Source organism: Hipposideros armiger, unplaced genomic scaffold (genome assembly GCF_001890085.2).
Source record: "Hipposideros armiger isolate ML-2016 unplaced genomic scaffold, ASM189008v1 scaffold_244, whole genome shotgun sequence".
Taxonomy (NCBI): domain Eukaryota; kingdom Metazoa; phylum Chordata; class Mammalia; order Chiroptera; family Hipposideridae; genus Hipposideros; species Hipposideros armiger.
Window position 1 is genome coordinate 1,808,382 of NW_017731594.1, and position 17,495 is coordinate 1,825,876.

Genomic DNA, 17,495 nt, shown 5'->3' on the forward strand with positions numbered 1-17,495 from the left:
TGAAGAAGCCCAGTGACTGAGTCTCATTTGGAATCAGAGAAGTTCGCTGAAGGTGCAAAGCTGCCTCAGGGCTGTGAGAGGAGGCTGGTCATGGAGGGTGTTGTACTGGTGACCACCGCGTGAGGGGGGCCCTGGAGAAGGTGATCATGGAAGTTGCTACACACGGCTGGCCACTGGGCACCGCTGGAGAGGGGAGCTGCAGAGCCCACACGTGCAGAACGAGCCTGTCTAAGGAGCATGCGACACTACTCGGAAAAGCTCTTCTCCCTCCAGTGTCCCTCCAGTGCCTCCACGGACAAAGCTGAAGGTTATGACAGCTGAAAAAGGAGACATATTTACAGAATTGTTCTCTATTGTCACAAAGCAGGCAGTGAAGTGCTTTTGGACCCTTGAGGCCATAACTTGGCTCAGTAACACATCTCCTTTAACGGGAAAAACCTTTCAGTAAGGACTGGATTTTATTGGGGCTCTGAAAGTTGTTACAAATGGCCCCTTCGAGGAGCTGATAAAAACCATGGCCTCTCCCTCTAGTTAAATGCACATGTGTACATATGTACAGTCTTGTAGATGATTCAGAGTAAGTCTCTGAACCCAGATTAAGAAACCCTGGGTTGGGCCAATGACTATTCTCCAGGTTCAGTATAGTGCTTATTCTTTACTTCATTTGAATGTAGAGTAGCAAACTTAATATCCCCAAATGCAACTAAACTCTATTTGCTTTCACAACAAAGATAAACATTTGAGAAATATAGCCAGTAATGTTAGACAGTTCTATTTTGGGTGAAATGGGTGAAAGATCTCTGGAAGAGAGAGGCTGACTGCCAGCAGAAGGACAAGCAGCTGTGAAACGCTGGCAAGACCATTATTGGGATTTGGACTTGGGTAGTTGTAGACAGAAGGAACGGGGTTTCTCCTACGACCTGCTATGCTTTGGCAAGGTACATAACTGTAGCTGGCTTCCAATGTGACACCGGCAGTCCTTACCCCCGGTATTCATGCTCGTATGTTCTCCCCTCCCACATTGACTCAGGGCTGGTTTTTGTGACCAACAGAGCACTGTGTAGGTGACAGTGTATGATTTCCGAGACTAAGTCACGAATGGCATTACTGCTTTTGCGCTGGGGAATTCCCCCAGAATTCCTCATTCTGGGGGAATCCGGCTGGCGTGTCGTAAGAAACCCAAGCAGTCCTGTGGAGAGACCCCTACGGGGAGGAACTGAGACTTCACGCCAATAACCAGCCCAAATTGCCAGCCTTATGGGTGAACCGCCTTGGAAGTAGGTCCTCCCATCCCAATCAAGCCTTCAGATAACTGAATGCCATCTGAAACCCGGACTGCAATTTCATGAGAGACTCAAAGCAGAACCACCAGCTAAGCTGTTTCCAATATTCTGATCCACAGTTTTGGGTCATTTGTCTTTCAGCAATAGATAAGTAACACATCTATTTAGGTCAAAATTCTCTAAATGGTGAAAAATATAAAGGATTTGCCCCTTTCCCCACTTCTCTGGTCACTTAAAGAAGTCAGGTTAGCTATTTAGCTATATATATTTTTAAATATTATCATAGATAAGTCACTAGACTGAATCATCAGAGAAATAAGAGACTTCTGATGATGTCTTAACCAGAAGGTTACTCTAGGTACTGACTAGACATATATTGGGTTGTCGGAAAAGTCATGACGTACTTTTTCTGTTTTTCATTGCAAAAATGCGTCATGACTTTCCCAACAACCCAGTAGTTTCTGAAAAGCAGGACATGCAGCTGTTAAACCAGCTTATGAAGATTTCTATTACTACAGAAATAATAGATGTGTCCTTATGAAGATTATTCTAGGAAATCACAACGTGTGTCAGTGCTCATTATGGTTACCATAATTGACGAGGGATATACAAAATAGTATCTGCAAAGGCGAGCCAGTATTCTGAGCGATCTGGAAGCTATTCTCGAGGATGCCTGAAGGGTCTGGGGCTGTTCAGTCTGGAGAATCTATATGGAGAGAGCATTTAATGGTTATACATTTAAAGGGCTGGCATGTGGAATAAGAGTTCTATTTTGGATTGATCAAGAGGAGAAAAGTGGCTTAAAGAGAAATTATAGGAATGCAGATTACAATCCATTTATAGCAGCCATATCTGTTCAACAACAGGTCGTGCAGTAGTGAAAACTATGGCACTCCCTCCCCTTGGAAGGGTTTATGCTGAAATCCAGATGATTTCCTGAATGCCTTTTCCTCCCGACTGTGTCTTGTTATGCATGAATATCTTTAAATAAGACAGTTGAGTGTAATAAGAAGAGTGTGCATTCTAGAGGAATTAGACCTCTATTTGGAAGTTATGAGCTGTGTGACTTTGGGCAAGACCTTTAGCATTTCCAGGCTTCTCTATGTCTCAGGGCTGTTCTGAGAATTCATTCGATGACACAGCATTCAAATCAACCATTTGCCATTTAATACATGTGTTTTCTTCCTTCCCTTTTCTACAATATGCTTGATAATCAAACATCTGAAGCCAATTAAGATTTTGAGCGTGCAATGTTGAAACGAGCTAATTTCCCTAGGTTTCAAGTGTAGGATTTCATTTGTGTTTTTTAACAGTAAACTTGATTAATATTTGATTAGATGCTTTGTCGCCCAGCATCTTTAAATAAATAAGGAAAAGACAAGTTTGCTATAAGTAGAAATAGAAGGAATCAGAAGCCAGATGGCCACCATCATCTTTGAAATTTGCAACTGCAAGATTATCACTTGATTACAAGTCTTTCCTCCCAAGAGTTATCAGAAAAATAAAAACAAAAACCAAAATGCCACAGACTATATTATTCAACATCAATAAAGTATTTGATTTTCCTGAAAGGTATTGCAAATTTCGGTAAGGAAAACTCAGTAACGAGCACTTTAAAAATCTTATGAGACACTGGAATCTCACAGAAGGAGTCAATATATGCTTTTCTACCTGTCCTTTTCACCCCAAAGATTAAAATAATTGGAAGTAAATAAACATCCCACAAATACTGTAAATCAATTTTTATTATTTACAAATAATTTTCTTTAAATTTGTTTTACTTTGTTAATGAAGAATGCTACTCCATGGGCAGATCACCCTGAATTACTGAACTCGCCCCTAAGATGACGTGCACTGAATAGTTAATATTCTTTTTTTTTTTTAAGCTGAGCCATCCTGCCACCTGTTGGCAGCTCAGCTGCAGCTCAGCTCGGACCGGGCATCAAACTGCTGTTGCTCAGAGCTCGCACTCTTGAGTGAGCTCTTAACCAACTGAGCCACTCGGCTGGCCCTGAATAATTAATATTCTTAAAGTAGATTTCGTCTTAACAATCACAAATCCTTTATTATCTATTAGCATCATACTCTTAAGCATTCTCATTTGAGGCTGTCTTTAAGTAACAAATGGTACCTGAGATGTGCAGTTGTTCCTTCACATTTCCATTTCTTATCTGCAACATGTACAATGATTTAAATAAGCAGCACAAGGCTCACAGCCTCTGAGTAATTGCTATCTTGCATCCCCCTCCATGCTATTTTTCCAACCCCAAATTCCTAGTTAAACACTATCAGCGTTCTGGGGACCACTCTTTCATACATTGTTCTATACACATATATACATAATTTAACAAAAACGGGATCATATTTATGTATTTGTGTTTTTATTGTGGTCAAGTTCAGCTGCATCAAAAGCATTTTTAGGTACTTAATTCAGGCAGCTGTAAAGTAAAAAAAAAGGCCATTTTTGTCAGATACTATAGCATCTTTATACCCATGTTTCAATATTGTAAATGTTCATTATGTTTTTAAATGTTTTTGTCCATGTTAGTGAACCTTTGATGGACTCTGCTTTAAATAGTCCTTATCACAGTGATGTGCACATTCTGTCTTAATATTAACAATTATGAATGTTTATCTCATTAATAATGTACATTTCCCAGTGCCAAGTGAGATGACCACATTACTGTAAAGGATTCCTGGAAGTCTGAGTCACAAGCATCAGTGACAAGAACTGCAGGTTTGGGTGGTGGTGGCTGGGGGACTTCCTGGCTCAAACAGGAATTAGACAAAAAAGTAGTCTTGAAGCTGACAGCTTAGGACTTACATGGTGGCACAATGATGCCATAAGGGATCCAGCCTCTTTGAACTGTTCTGCTCGGCTATCCTTGGAATGTACGTCTTTGTTCTCCTGTTTGTTGCTTCATGATTGAACTGTGGCTGCTGCACCTTTGGCATCTTATTCCTCCAGGAAGAAAGACAGGTGTAGGGCAGGGATGAGCTTTGATCTGCAGGAAACATCCATCTAAGAGCTTTCCCAGAAGCCCCAGTAGCAACTTCAACTGTCATCTTATTGGCTAGAACTGAGTCAAATGGCTGCCCCTAGACATGGGTCTAAAAAAATGTTTTTAGCTAGAATTAAGGTTCCATTAGGATGACCAAATACCAGAGAGCAAAAGACGAGATTTCTGCTATAGAAAACCTGAGCGAGCTGTCCTTATTCCATGACAAGAAATAAAGGGGGCTTCACTCTTATTTCAGAAGCGCATTGAGAGGGGATGGCTAAGACATGATAGGTGTCCCACCATAAAGCACGAGGTGAAGGAAGAGAGGGCGGAAGGGGGCCTGCTGCATGAGCTGTTGAGACGAAGAATCGCCCCGTCACTAGCCCTTCTGAAGCTGAGAGGGGAAGAGACCAGCTCCCCCAAATCCCCTATATAACCTGCTTGCATTCTTCTTTAAGTGGAAGCCTGGAGCTGTAAAAATGCACATCTAACAAACTACCTTGGGGTACTGACTCCTAAGCCCGCGCAGAAAATCGAGTAAGTCAGCTTTGGGCAGTGGACTGACTTCACCTTGCGTTACCACGTCTAAGCCAAAACCCAGAAAAATAACACTGCCATCCCTATGCCTTTCCCACTGTACTGAACACACAGTAGGTGCTCAGGAAACACGCGTCAACTTTTGTGAAGACGAAGAGTAAAGAAATGGAAAGGAACGTTTATTGGAGAGATTGCCACACGGCAGAACTACACCACAGGGCTTCCACACAGAGCTCGTTTTACTCATCAGCGCTCAGGTAGGCATGACCCGCTCCATGCACAGGCGTCAACTGAAGTTCAGAAAGGTTCGCCGGCATCCCACGTAGAGGTAGATTTCAGGTTTATCTTGAAAGCATTTGCTCCTTATGCAAAATACCCCACGGGCTCTCTCTCCTCCGCCAAAGCTTCTGATACGGTGCTTTGCCGACCGGCGACAACAAGGAATTCTGAGCAGAAGTCTGATTCAGTATCGGGAAGGATGGTAACTTTCGCACAGGCAACTCTTAGGATGGAGGAACACTTGCCACATCTTCAGGGTGTGGTCACAACAGGATACGCTACGTCCAGCTACGCTACCGGCGAGGCCTGAGTGCGGCTGGGGGTTGGGGCCGAGCGGAAGGTCAGAGCAGGCCGGCTCCCACGCACCCGACAGGCCTCGGGGTTACCAAGAACTCGGCCCCGAGCGTCCTGGGGGAACCCCGGCGCCGCGGGCGGCAGCGGACCGGCGGTGCTACGCGTCCGGTCGGGCCGCGCGTGACGCACTTCCGCCTCGTCTTCCGCTTTCAGGGGCCCCGGACCTCACAACAACAAAACCGGCGCGCTGGCGGCCGGCGCCGCGGCTCCAGTCCCCGCCCTCCTGCCACCTGCGGCCGTGGGGGCCGCACCGGGCCCTGCGCCGCGCCGCCCTGCCCTGCCCGCGGGGTCGGGCTGACAGCGGGGCGCGCCCTTCGGCCAACTTTTCCCGCGGACACCGCGCCTCCTCGCGAGACCCGGGGCGGGCCGTGGCCGCGGCTGCACAGCAGGAAGGGAGCGGCCGCGGCGGAGGACGCCCGGCCGGACTGTGCGGCCGGCGGCCCTACCCGGGAGCAGAAGGCGGGGGGCCCCGCGGCCTCGTCTCAGGTACGCCGCCCCCGCTGGCCGCTCTGGGTCCCGGCCCCTTCTCCAGCCCGTGTGGCGGGGCCGTAGCGTAGGGGCCTTGTTGCGTTTCAGCTCGGGGGTCGCGGCGGGGGCGGGGCGGTGACTCGCGACATCGCCCCTCGCCCCCCTCGTCCTTCCTTCTCATCGACTTCTTTCTCTCCCCTGGGCCTCCCTCCGCAGTCCCGAGTCCGGTGGAGCCCCGCGGAGCGGACCTGGCGGGGAACGCTGCACGGCCGGCCGGGACCCCACACGCCGCCGCCGCCCCTGTCCATCATCCTTGGTACCGGCGATGGCCTTTGTATCGTCCGATGCGCTTGTGACTGGCTTGGATACGGAGTATTAAGAGCTCACTCGTTTCCGTCCGCATCCCCGTAGCGCCGGGAGTAACCATCTCACCTCCTTGGGGCTCAACTGCTGCTCCTCTTAACTCTCTTCGACTTTGGGGGCACCATGGACCAAAGTGGGATGGAGATTCCTGTGACACTCATCATTAAAGCTCCGAATCAGAAATACAGTGACCAGACTATTAGCTGCTTCTTGAACTGGACCGTGGGAAAACTAAAAACGCACCTGTCTAACGTGTACCCTAGCAAACCAGTAAGTGTCTAAAAGCGGGGCGCAGCTGCTCTGGCCCCCAGCTTCTCGTGCCCTGCGCGCGACTTCTCCTTGCTCTACCCCTCGCTCCCCTCCTGAATCAGATTGGTCTCTTCGGGCGATCTGCGAAGGATTTTGAGTTGTGAGATTATGTGTGTCTCTTGAGCGCCGAGCCATCATTAATATCTTTCTGATGAGGTGCAGTTAATTAGTGAGTGTGTACAGAAATATCAAGGGACGTAAGAATTGGCAGGCATAAAAAAAGACCGTTTTCCTTGGATTTAAAAAGTCATCCACCGAATACGGGATGACAGATGCCTCCTTTAAAAAAAGGGTGAAACATGACAGTTCGTATTAAAGCTTTTATTGCTTATTATACTAAAATTCCTTTTTATTTTCAACTCCTGGCCCTGGCCCAGAAATTTGCTCACTGTTAAAGAGCAATATATATATATTTTTAAATGAGTGTGGGACCCCATAAAAATGACACCTTCAAGGCTAATATCTGTGTTTTAAGAAGCAAAGTTATAAGTTTTGGATACACTTTCTTCTGCCTCTGACTCTTTTTTCTCCTGTAGAGGACACACAGAAATTTCACTAATTTTAGAAGAGAACAGTCCATTTCACGTCCCACCATTCGGTGCATCTTTTTATTCCTTTCATATGGCCATTTGTGCATTAATGTGGCGTTTTTTTCCATTCTGATCATATCTGGATTTGCAAAGAAAATAAATAAAATACAGACAGACAGTATAGCTCCATCTGTTCCCAGAGTTAGATTTGAAAGGACATAGTTGATAATTAAGAAGTCTGAGAATAATTTACAGAAGTGTAATGTTGTGTAGATTATATGAAGGTGAGGCTTTCACGTTCTGCATTGTATAAAATTTTGGTTCCTGAATAAGCAGTGTTCAGTGATAACTCAACCTTTTGTTTAATTAATGAAGAGGATTAGATTTTAGGGTGGGAAATATTTTGGCATTAGGCAAATTTAAGCCGGCAGCAAGGCTCTGTATGAAGACAGCTATGCTTTCTAGGGTTTACTTAACGCTTGTTCTATGAAGATAGTGAGGAAGGCATTTGATCTATATTAAGATATTGATGAAGTAGGACTATTTCAGTATTCCAGTATTAAGTTTAGTTCATTTAGACTTCTAGAATAATTGCAGAAACATGGTAGTTATTGCAAAAGCAGGACTTTTAAAAAAACAGTTCTTATGTTGCATTAGCTGTGTTTGTTAGTACCTTGTGATACGAATATTTTTAGTAGGGAAATAACCCTGAGGTATTTCAGTACTTGGAACAAACTAGAGGGAACTCTAATTCATTCAAATCTGTTGTTTGAAACTTAAAATTTACACAAGGGATAAAAATTTATTTTAAAAATTTCTGCTTTACAAAAGACTTCTTAATGCATATAATTTGTTTTGCACATTTTCCAAGTGGAAAAAAGCTTTTCAGACTAGTCAGAATTTAAAGTCATAACCTTACGTAGTACTGTTCATAATGTAGCCCGAATACCATTCCTAAGTAGTACTTGTACATTTCTAAGTATTTATGCTCAAGTATGTACTTATGTGAGGATCTTTATATTACGGGATTAAACCGAAAGGGACTTGGTTTGAATCAAGAGTTATTACTTTTCTAAAACTTTCTCTTTTAAAAAAAGTATCTAAGAGAGGAGTGTGAAACCTGTCTGCCTAACTTGCACCCCTAGTAGCACTGGTCTCTAGTGGAGAGCTGTCAGTGCCCCCAGGCGTGAGTCAGCTGCTGGGGACAGATGAGTTGCAAACTTCTTTAAACCCCGCCCTCCTAACCTGCCTGCTTACACTGCTAACACTGGAGATGCTTTTGGAGGCTGTACAAATAATATGTAGTCTATGAAGTACCTAACCTTGTGGCAAACCTTACTTTTTTTCTCCTCCAGAAAGTCTTCAAGTGAATTGTAATGTCTGAAGTTTATTTCTATGGTAATAAGAGTGGGTGGACCTGGGGGCGGGGCATGTGTTTATTTTCATAGAACTTCATTGAAAACTTTGTATGGTTATTAGATTTGACAGGCTTGCATTCTAACTTATTTATCACATGAGAATTGATTTGAAGTATCACAGTTATTGAACAGACTGACTGTTTAATGATACCCCCAAAACCATAGGTAGTCCTCAGTATAGGTACTGGAGTCCCAAACATTTTCTTTGGAAGGTTGTTATTTAGAACAGAGTATTTTGCAATATAAGCAATATTTCATTACTAATATAATACATTATAAAGGAAGTTTGGGTTCATGTGACCACCCAGGTAACTATTTAACATTGATTCTGTGTTAAAGTGTCTCGAGAGCTGCCTTGGTGTTTAATAGAGATCGTTTTTTATGCTTGATTCCTTACACATCTGCCTGGAGAAGGTGGGTGGACTTGGAAACAGAATAGGGTTCCATCGCCTTGTAGAAGCACTTGTCTCCCATCAAGAAGTAGAAAAGTTGATGGCTGCGGTCAACACCGCTCTTAATTAAGCATCCGATGGGTCAGGGGTAGGTGGAGGGACTTGGTTCCTGTGGGCAGTGGCTTCTGGGAAAATGAATAGGAGCTGCTGGAGGGAAAAGAATGGAGATTTGAAGTTGTCCTTTTAGGATCTCTACAAGGATCTGTCATGTGTCTACATGCTATTAATGGAATTCTGCAACAGTGCATACAATCTTAAGATTCTAACTTTATGGTCAGATATTGACTTAATCACAGGTAATCGCCACATGGATATTTTAAATTCAACTCCTCCTCCCTCAGTAAACCCACAACAAATCCCCTCACCCTCCAAGCACACTTTCTTGGGCTTCATTTATTTATTTAATTAGGCATTTGAATGTCTATATGCTAAGCATGAAGGTGATGGTAAGAGTCCTTTGCTTTTACGAAGCTCAGGTCTGCTCAGGCCTACTCGGGGCGGGGGTGGGGGGGTGGGAATACAAACATGTAAGTAAATAACTAATATTAGGAGACTAGTGTTATTCAAAAGGGATGGACTGAGTGCTTTAGGAGCACAGGGAAGGCATCGGCAACCCTGGAATCGGGGGTGGGGTGGTGGGTAAGAAAAGGTTCACAGGGACAATTTTCCTGGAGTTGATAACAGTTTTAAGCTTTTAAGCACAAAAGATGAGAGCTTTTTTTGTTTTTCTAATTATTCTCTCAGAGCTAATGTTACATTGATGATTCTAAATGCTTTATAATATAGCGATTTAGTAATGTAGTTCTATGTAAAAAGATTATAGATCCATAATAGGCTACAAAGGGGCAGGTGCTTTCAAGTTAGGAAATAAGACAGTTGCCATATTTATGCAGAAGTTTACAAGTCATCAATTAAAAGCCTCAGATGTGGAATTGAGCCCTTTTGTAGTTTTAACTTCTAATGGTATTATTGTTTTAGGATGTGGTTGGAACTGGGAAGCGCACCAGTTCATGTTGATAGTGTATTTAGAGAATTAGGAATCTTATTCTAATGTGATCTAATATGACATTTGTCATCACTTTTTGACTTTAGATGTTCACATTCTGAAGTTAGCCTGTAGTGTGAAATAATTATTCTGAAATTTCAGTAATTGTTACCAGGGGCTGAAGCTACCTGTGAGAGCTACTTTTACTTGACACTTTTAGTTTAGACTTACTGGAGATGTAAATATCAAAATGGTTGAACTTAATGCTACCCAGTAGAATGGACTATCTGAGAGAAAACCTAAGAAACAATCTTTAAATTCAATTAGGCACTTTTTTCATTATCTCTCTTTTCTTACTGTTCTCATACACAAACAATAACTAAGATGGACCTGAGGCACTTTGAATTCAATTTGAATGCAAACCTTTCTGGGGCTTGTATGCCTTCGCGCCCATTTTTGCAGTGTTGAGGTCAAATGCCTGTTGAAAGTGTCTCTCAGTGCTGTGTAGATTTCCTCTGTCTTGGTGCTTCCTACTGTTAAACGAAAGCAGTCAACTTCATTACAAAGAAACAGGAATAGAACCAGTTGTGTAACTTCTATTCTGAAAACATAACATTCTGTAACCAAATTGCCTACAGTTCAGATGGATGTCTTTCATTATCGGTGGAAGTAGCTTGTGTAACATATTGAGGTTTATGTCTGTCGTTGTAATTCTCTATTACTTTATTTAGGTAGGTCTTTTTTTATTTTTAAAGACATATTATTGGGGAACAGTGTATTTTTCCAGGACCCATCAGCTCCAAGTAAAGTAGTTGTCCTCAATCTAGTTGTGGAGAGCGCAGCTTCTTGGCCCGTGCGGGAATTGAACTGGCAACCTTGGTGTTACGAGCCTGCGCTCTAACCATCTGAGCTAACCGGCCACCCCCCTAGGCAGGTCTTTTTAAAAACTTGCTTGCTTAACCACCTGAGAACTATTGATTTAAAGGGGCTATAATCCATACACAGAAAATTTCTGTTATGACTATTGTCTTATAAAATTTTAGTATATACATATGAGAGGGTTTCATGTTACATTGCAATATAGTTCACATTTTTGAAACTTTTTGAACAAAGAATATTATTAAATTGAGTGTGAAGGTTGATGAAAAATTAATGAAAGCTGGCTAAAATTTGTTTTATTTAACTCCTTTGTAGCCTTTTCCTATGTTTTTTGGAAAATAACAGTACTTTGAAGATAGCGTTTTGTTTAATCATGCATCAATGCTATTTCTTATTTATTTACTTATTTTTATTATTTTTATTTTTGGCATCAATACTTTTTAAAATAGGCTTTTTCCAGAACTTTAAGTTTCTCTCCTTTACATAATAAATACTGATTTGATGGTCTCAAATGCTTTTATTTAACTATTATATTTATATAACTAAATATTTAACTATATTGACTATTGCATTTTAAATTGCCATTTACTAAGTGGTTGCCATATGTACTAGGCATTCTACTAAGTACTTTATATGTTTTATCACATTTATTCCTCATAGATACCTTATGATGTATTCCTCATAGATACCTTATGATGTTAGATTTTCTTACCAGCTTTTTTTGCCCAGGTTTATAGACCTCTATGTAGTAGAATTCGAATTTAAACCCAGGTTTGTCAGACTTGCAAGCCTCAGCTCTTAACCATTATGATTCACACTCTATATCATAGTTTTATGTCATAAGATTAAGAAAGGCCTTTAGGGACTTGGTCATCTCATTTGTATACTTGCAGATTAAAAGAACAATAGAAAAAGGTGTGTGTATTTAGACAGTGTGTCATCTAAAGGCCACAGATGGATAACATAGCTTTAATACTGTTCTAATGCATGTCAACTTAGTGTGTGGTTATTTCTACTTATTTTGTTAAGTTATAGGGAAGAAATGGGAACATAGACCTCAAAGCACGTTGCCTTGTGCTATCTTTTCACATTCCTGCTTGTCTGTGAACCATAGCAGTCATGTGTTTTGGCCTTCTCTGCTGTATGCATACCTGATTTGTGAATGGCCTGTGAGTAGAAACAGCTAAGCAGGGACTGTCCCTTTGAAGTTCTAGAGGAAATTCTTCTTTAAGCTCTGCTTGCTGATTTTGCTTACTGTTGTTGCAAGGAGATAAGGGGTAGAGGCAGTTTGGGTACACTAAACACTGTAAATGGAATTACAGTGTTTCTGAATTTTCAGGGGCTTTAGATTGGGTCAGTTTAGCGGTAGTGTGAGATATGTCCCAGTACAAATTCACCGAATTCATTTCCCACTGAAACTATATTTTGTGCACCTCTTGGGAACCAGCTCTTTAAAGCTGTTTGACACTGTGACAACTGTATGTAAGTATTGAAATGTTAATAGTTACTACTTTCAAAGGGCTTGGGTTATAGTTCTTTGAACTAACATGTAGGTTGAAGATTGCTTTTACTGAGCTGTTTGTTTATGTTGAAGTTGGATATACTAAGAACATGATGTTTTAAGCCCTACATAATTATGAGAGACACATTCAGTCCTTCACATAAAATAAATTTAATCTTTTGATATCTCTAGGTGACTTCTGGAAATATAAAGCATTGTTGGCTTTGTAAAACTCAACTATCAGACCTACCTGTGAATATTTTAAAAGCATTAGGAATGCATAGTCTTTTTTCTGGTTTTGATATCTGAATAAATGTTTAAAAGTCAGGCACATTAGATAATAATATATGTAAATCTTTTAGAAAGAAAAAAAAATCTTTCCGCAGTTTAGGATTTATATTTTCCTATTATACTAGCAGGCGAGCTTTCCACACCTTGGTTTTTAGCAGTGTCTGTTCAGTGGGTCGCAGAGTTTTGGGGACCAGCTGGTTAAGCAGCTGTTTACTTGGAGTGGTATATGAGTAGTTCTGTCGCTGGGCTGCTCAGAACACCATCAGGATGTTTCCAGCTTGGTAATTTATCTGTCTCTCCTCCACCACATATCATCAGGTTTCATCTAGGACGGAGCAGTGGCGGCTGCAAGGAGTATATCTGATAGGATTTGCTGACTGCTGGAGGGAGGGTGTGAGCAGCAGGGAAGAGTGGTGGTGGTGGTAACAGATGGTCACATCTATTTATTTATATGGTGATCTGTGCATCCAGTATCTTAACAGTGGAAACTTTGAATAGGCAATTTAATTAGTACTTTATTTCAGATTTACTAATCCCGAGTCTTCTGAATTCTTATATTTAAAGGGTGCCATGTAATTTTTTTTTTATTGAGAGAAAAAAATAAACTTTAATTGTGTTAAGCAGCTGAGATCTTAGAGTTTGTTATAGCAGCTCGCATTACTTACCCTAACTAATACAGAAATGAATTTTCAAGCAAGGTAAAAGATACTGTTGGTGAGCAGGTCTGCATAAATAAAATTTTGCCACTTATACAAGTTAAATTTGATTTGAATAGATAGCTCAATATCTGTAATTTTTTCTAATACTTACAATCTAAAATAACTATAGTTGTTGAAAATTCAGTAGATTATAGTGTTGTTTGTTATCATATCTAACCACTGGTTTTCCAGATAAACTGAAGAGGCAAACTGTTTAGTAACATAGAAACTTTCAATTCTTCATACCTACTTTAGTCACATGAAAATTTTTTTTCCTCTGTTTTCACCCACAGTAAAATTAAAGAATTCCTTTTCCTTTTAAAACTCTGTTTATCTGAAGGCATTTGAATATTCAGTTTAAAGCAACAATATTTTTTACTGAGATATAATTCACATACTATAAAATGTGCCCTTTAACATATATAACTCTGGTTTTTAGCAGTTCACAAAGTTGTGCAATCATTACCCATCAAATTCCAGAACATTTTTATCACCCCAAAAAGAAACCCCATACCCACTAGCAGTCACTACTCATTCTGTGTTTCCCCAGTCATTGGTAACCACGCATCTACTTTCTGTCTCAGTGGATTTGCCTATTCTGGAAATTTAATGTAAATGAAATCATAGTATAGGTGGCCTTTGTGTCTTTGCTTCTTTCACTTAGTATAATGTTTACCAGATTCATCCATGTTGTAGTGTGTATCAGTACTTCATCACTTTTCATGGCTGAATAATATTCCATGACATGCATTTACCACATTGTATTTATCTATTTATCAGTTAATAGACATAAGGGTTGTTTCCACTTTTTGGCATTATGAATAATGCTGCTATGAACATTCTTGTACAAGTTTTGTGTGGACATAAGTTTTCAGTTCTCTTTGGTATATATCTAGGAATGGAACTGGGTATACACTGAGTCATATGGTAGCTCTGTGTTTAACTGTCCGAGGAACTGTCAAACTTTTCCACAAAAACTGTTCATTTTACATTCCCACCAGCAATATCGAGGGTTCCAATTTCTCCACATCTTTGTTTACACTTGTTTTTGCTTCCTGTATTCTTTTTTTTTTTTGGAGGGGGGGTATACCATTGTAATTTTGTTATATTATTGTATTCTGCTTTTTTGAAAATTGATCTTTCCTTGCTGTGGAAAGATAAAAGTTTATTTGAAGTTGACTACTAATTTAGAGAAAAGTAATGCTAAGATACTAGCACATGATTTCTCCTTCATAGTAATCTGCTAATACCAGTACTATTTGTAGAAAGAAACCAGATGAATTTAGCACCAGCAAGTGTTTTAAATTGGTATTGTGATTCATAGATTAAATATTTTATTTTCATGCTTAATGATTACATGTAAAATAACTGATGTAAAGAACTTCAGATGAGCTGTATTCAGATGTATTCCAAATCTTTGTGAACACTTTTGGACTCATGACACTCTGTTTAACAAATTGGCATCTACCATCTACTCTGTCAGGCACAGTGCTAGGCTCTGGGAACAAAGTGATGAACTAGACAGACATGGACCCTTTGTTCTCGGCACTCATGTTCCGCTTAGGGAAACAAGCATGTGAACATAATTACATGTGGTTTGTGTTATGAAGGAAACAAACAGGATATGTGAAAAGGAATACTCTACATTTGTAATTCAGGGAAGACCTTTCTGAGGAGGACATTTTAAAGCTAAGACCTAAAAGATGATTAAGATTTAGCCATGCAAGAGCTGAGAGAGAACATTGCAGGGAGAGTGTCTGAGCTGGGAGAGAGCCTGGCATATTTGGAGATCTAGGTGAATGTCAGTTTCGGCAGTGAGTGAGGAGGAAAGACTATCATCAGAGGAAGTTGCAGAGAGACAGAAACCAGATCTGCTGGGACCGACTGGCTATGGTAAAGAATTAGAATTCAATCCAGTGCACTGGGAATCCATTAGAGGTAACAGGACTGGTTTACATTTTTAAAAGAGCACTCTGGCTGCAGACTGTTGAATGGAAATGGACTGTCGAATGGAATCGTGAAGACCAGTTCAGAAGCCATTGCAGGAGCTCAGGCAAGAGATGATGGTTTAGATTAGGGTAATGCCAGTGACTATGGAAAGGAATGGACGGACCTGGGAGGGACTTTGGACATAGAGGCCATAGGATTTTGCTGATGGTTAGCTACGGGAGGCAAATGGACTGCTTTTTACCAACGTTTTTCTCTCTGTGTAGAGAAGGTACGATTAATTTAAAGCATTCCTTTTGTTATTTATAAGTGTCATTTTAAACAGACTTGAAAGTTGTTTTGGAGCTTTCTTTTTTAGTCATTAAAAGTGGTAACCATCACAGCTTTAACCAAACCTCTTTAGCAATGTCCTAATCATGTTCTTACGCATAATGAACATGCAAGCACATAGTCTGCTGTCAGCCATACAACTTCCACATAATTCCTCATTAAATCCTCATGAAATTGCTTCATGTCAGAGTAGCAGGTATTAGAAATTAGCATCAAAGGCTTGTGGAATGTTTACTAGGTATTGTGCTCCAAGAGGTTTATGTGCATCTCATTGTTATGTGCGTTTTTATTTTTGTGAAGTAGATACTATTATTACTGTCACTTTGCAGATGAGAGAGCTGAGGCACAGAGTGCTGGCAGTGGGGTCTTGTACACGCTTTCAGCATTCTTCACCTGTCTGCACCCCTTGTTAGCTGCTCAGGACATTGCTCTTGAAATTCTCTGTTTTTCTCTACTGCGTCATCAGTGTTTCCCTTTCTACTGGACTATTCCTACTGGCATACAAACATGTCTCTATTCTTAATAAGATGAAAACGTAAAACAGTACAACAAGCAAACAAATTATAATTCCACTTCCCTTCTAGCCAGGGCTCTATTTCTTTCCTTGTCCTTGGTGCAAAACTCCTCATAAGTTGTATGTATTCATTGTCTCCAACTGTACTCCTCTCCTTTTCTCTAATATCTATTCCAGTTAATATCTATTGCTCCACCAAGATTGCTTTTATCAAGGTCACTAGGCGTCTCCATGGAGCAGGACACTCTGGGAGAATACAGAAATAAGTTGAATAGTATGAAAGGAGGACACTCTGAGTAATACTGAAAGCCTGGAGATACTCAAATAGCCGTTAATAAGCCATAGTACTTCTATGTACTGGAGCATTATGCACCTGTCAGAAAGAATGGGAAGACAATACTGCTAAGGCGTAATCTCCAGGGTATGAGTGAGAAAACAAGGTACAAAAGAGTAAGTCTAGTGTACTACCTTTTGTGTGAGAAAAGAAGGGAAATAGTTGTGTGTTTATATTCAGATTTGTTATGTTGTTAGAAAGAAATGATGGAAGGGTAATTCAAACTTACAGAGCGAGGGAGGGCCGGCCGAGTGGCTCAGTTGGTTAAGAGCTCGTTCAAGAGTGCGAGCTCTGAGAACAGTGGTTCGATTCCCGGCCTGAGCTGAGCTGCTGCTGAGTTGCCAACAGGTGGCAGGATGGCTCAGCTAAAAAAAAAACACAAAACTTAGGGAGGGAACAGGGACAGAAACTAAACCTATCTGAATGTACCTTGTTCTGTAATTTTTACTCTATTGCCATATAATTTAAAAAATTAAATAGAAGAATGTAATCTCTAAATGGTAATACATTAATAATTTAATGTTAGGATGATGATATAATACAGGAGAAATTATTCCAAGTAATTTTGAAACACAGTATTTTAACTATATATTTCTAAGGGGATATATGTAAAGGCAAAAGAAACCCATTAGAAATCTTAAGCCTCATCCAATATTATTTTTATTTTGAGATTATATGTAGTAAGATAAAGCATATAAGTAAGTTTGCTAATGGCGTATGTTTGTTAATGTCATTAGCAAGCAAGACTTCCAGGGTGAGAGAAGTTACAAATAAAATAAGCAAAAACCATATACTGCTCTATTAATTTAAATCGGAAATATCAGTATGACCTCAGAGTTTAAGTTTTCCTTTCAAAAAAATACATATTTTTCTAGCTGTCCTTAATGAAGAATCTTAGAAATAATGAGAAGTAAGAGAAAAGTAGTCTTAGATTCCAGATTTTGGTCTTTAGATACCATTTCCCATTAAAAGGAATCAAGGCCCCTGGAGCAATGGCTGAGGTGAGGTGTGGCGCAGGAAA

At 40.6% G+C, this 17,495-nt stretch overlaps 1 protein-coding gene across 3 annotated transcripts in view; it reads left to right on the forward strand.

Moving 5' to 3' along the window:
- The window catches only part of HERPUD2 (HERPUD family member 2), a 97,564-nt gene that overhangs the window by 58,609 nt on the left and 21,460 nt on the right, over window positions 1-17,495 (forward strand). Inside the window, exons 1-2 of one of the 3 annotated variants that reach the window (XM_019655720.1) lie at window positions 3,275-5,941; window positions 6,140-6,556. The exons of 1 other annotated variant lie outside the window; for it this stretch is intronic. In XM_019655720.1, the coding sequence (XP_019511265.1) occupies window positions 6,410-6,556 (147 nt within the window). In that variant the 5' untranslated portion in view covers window positions 3,275-5,941; window positions 6,140-6,409. Of the gene's footprint in view, window positions 1-3,274; window positions 5,942-6,139; window positions 6,557-17,495 lie in introns of those variants that run through there. One more of the 3 variants, XM_019655719.1, reaches the window with a different exon arrangement.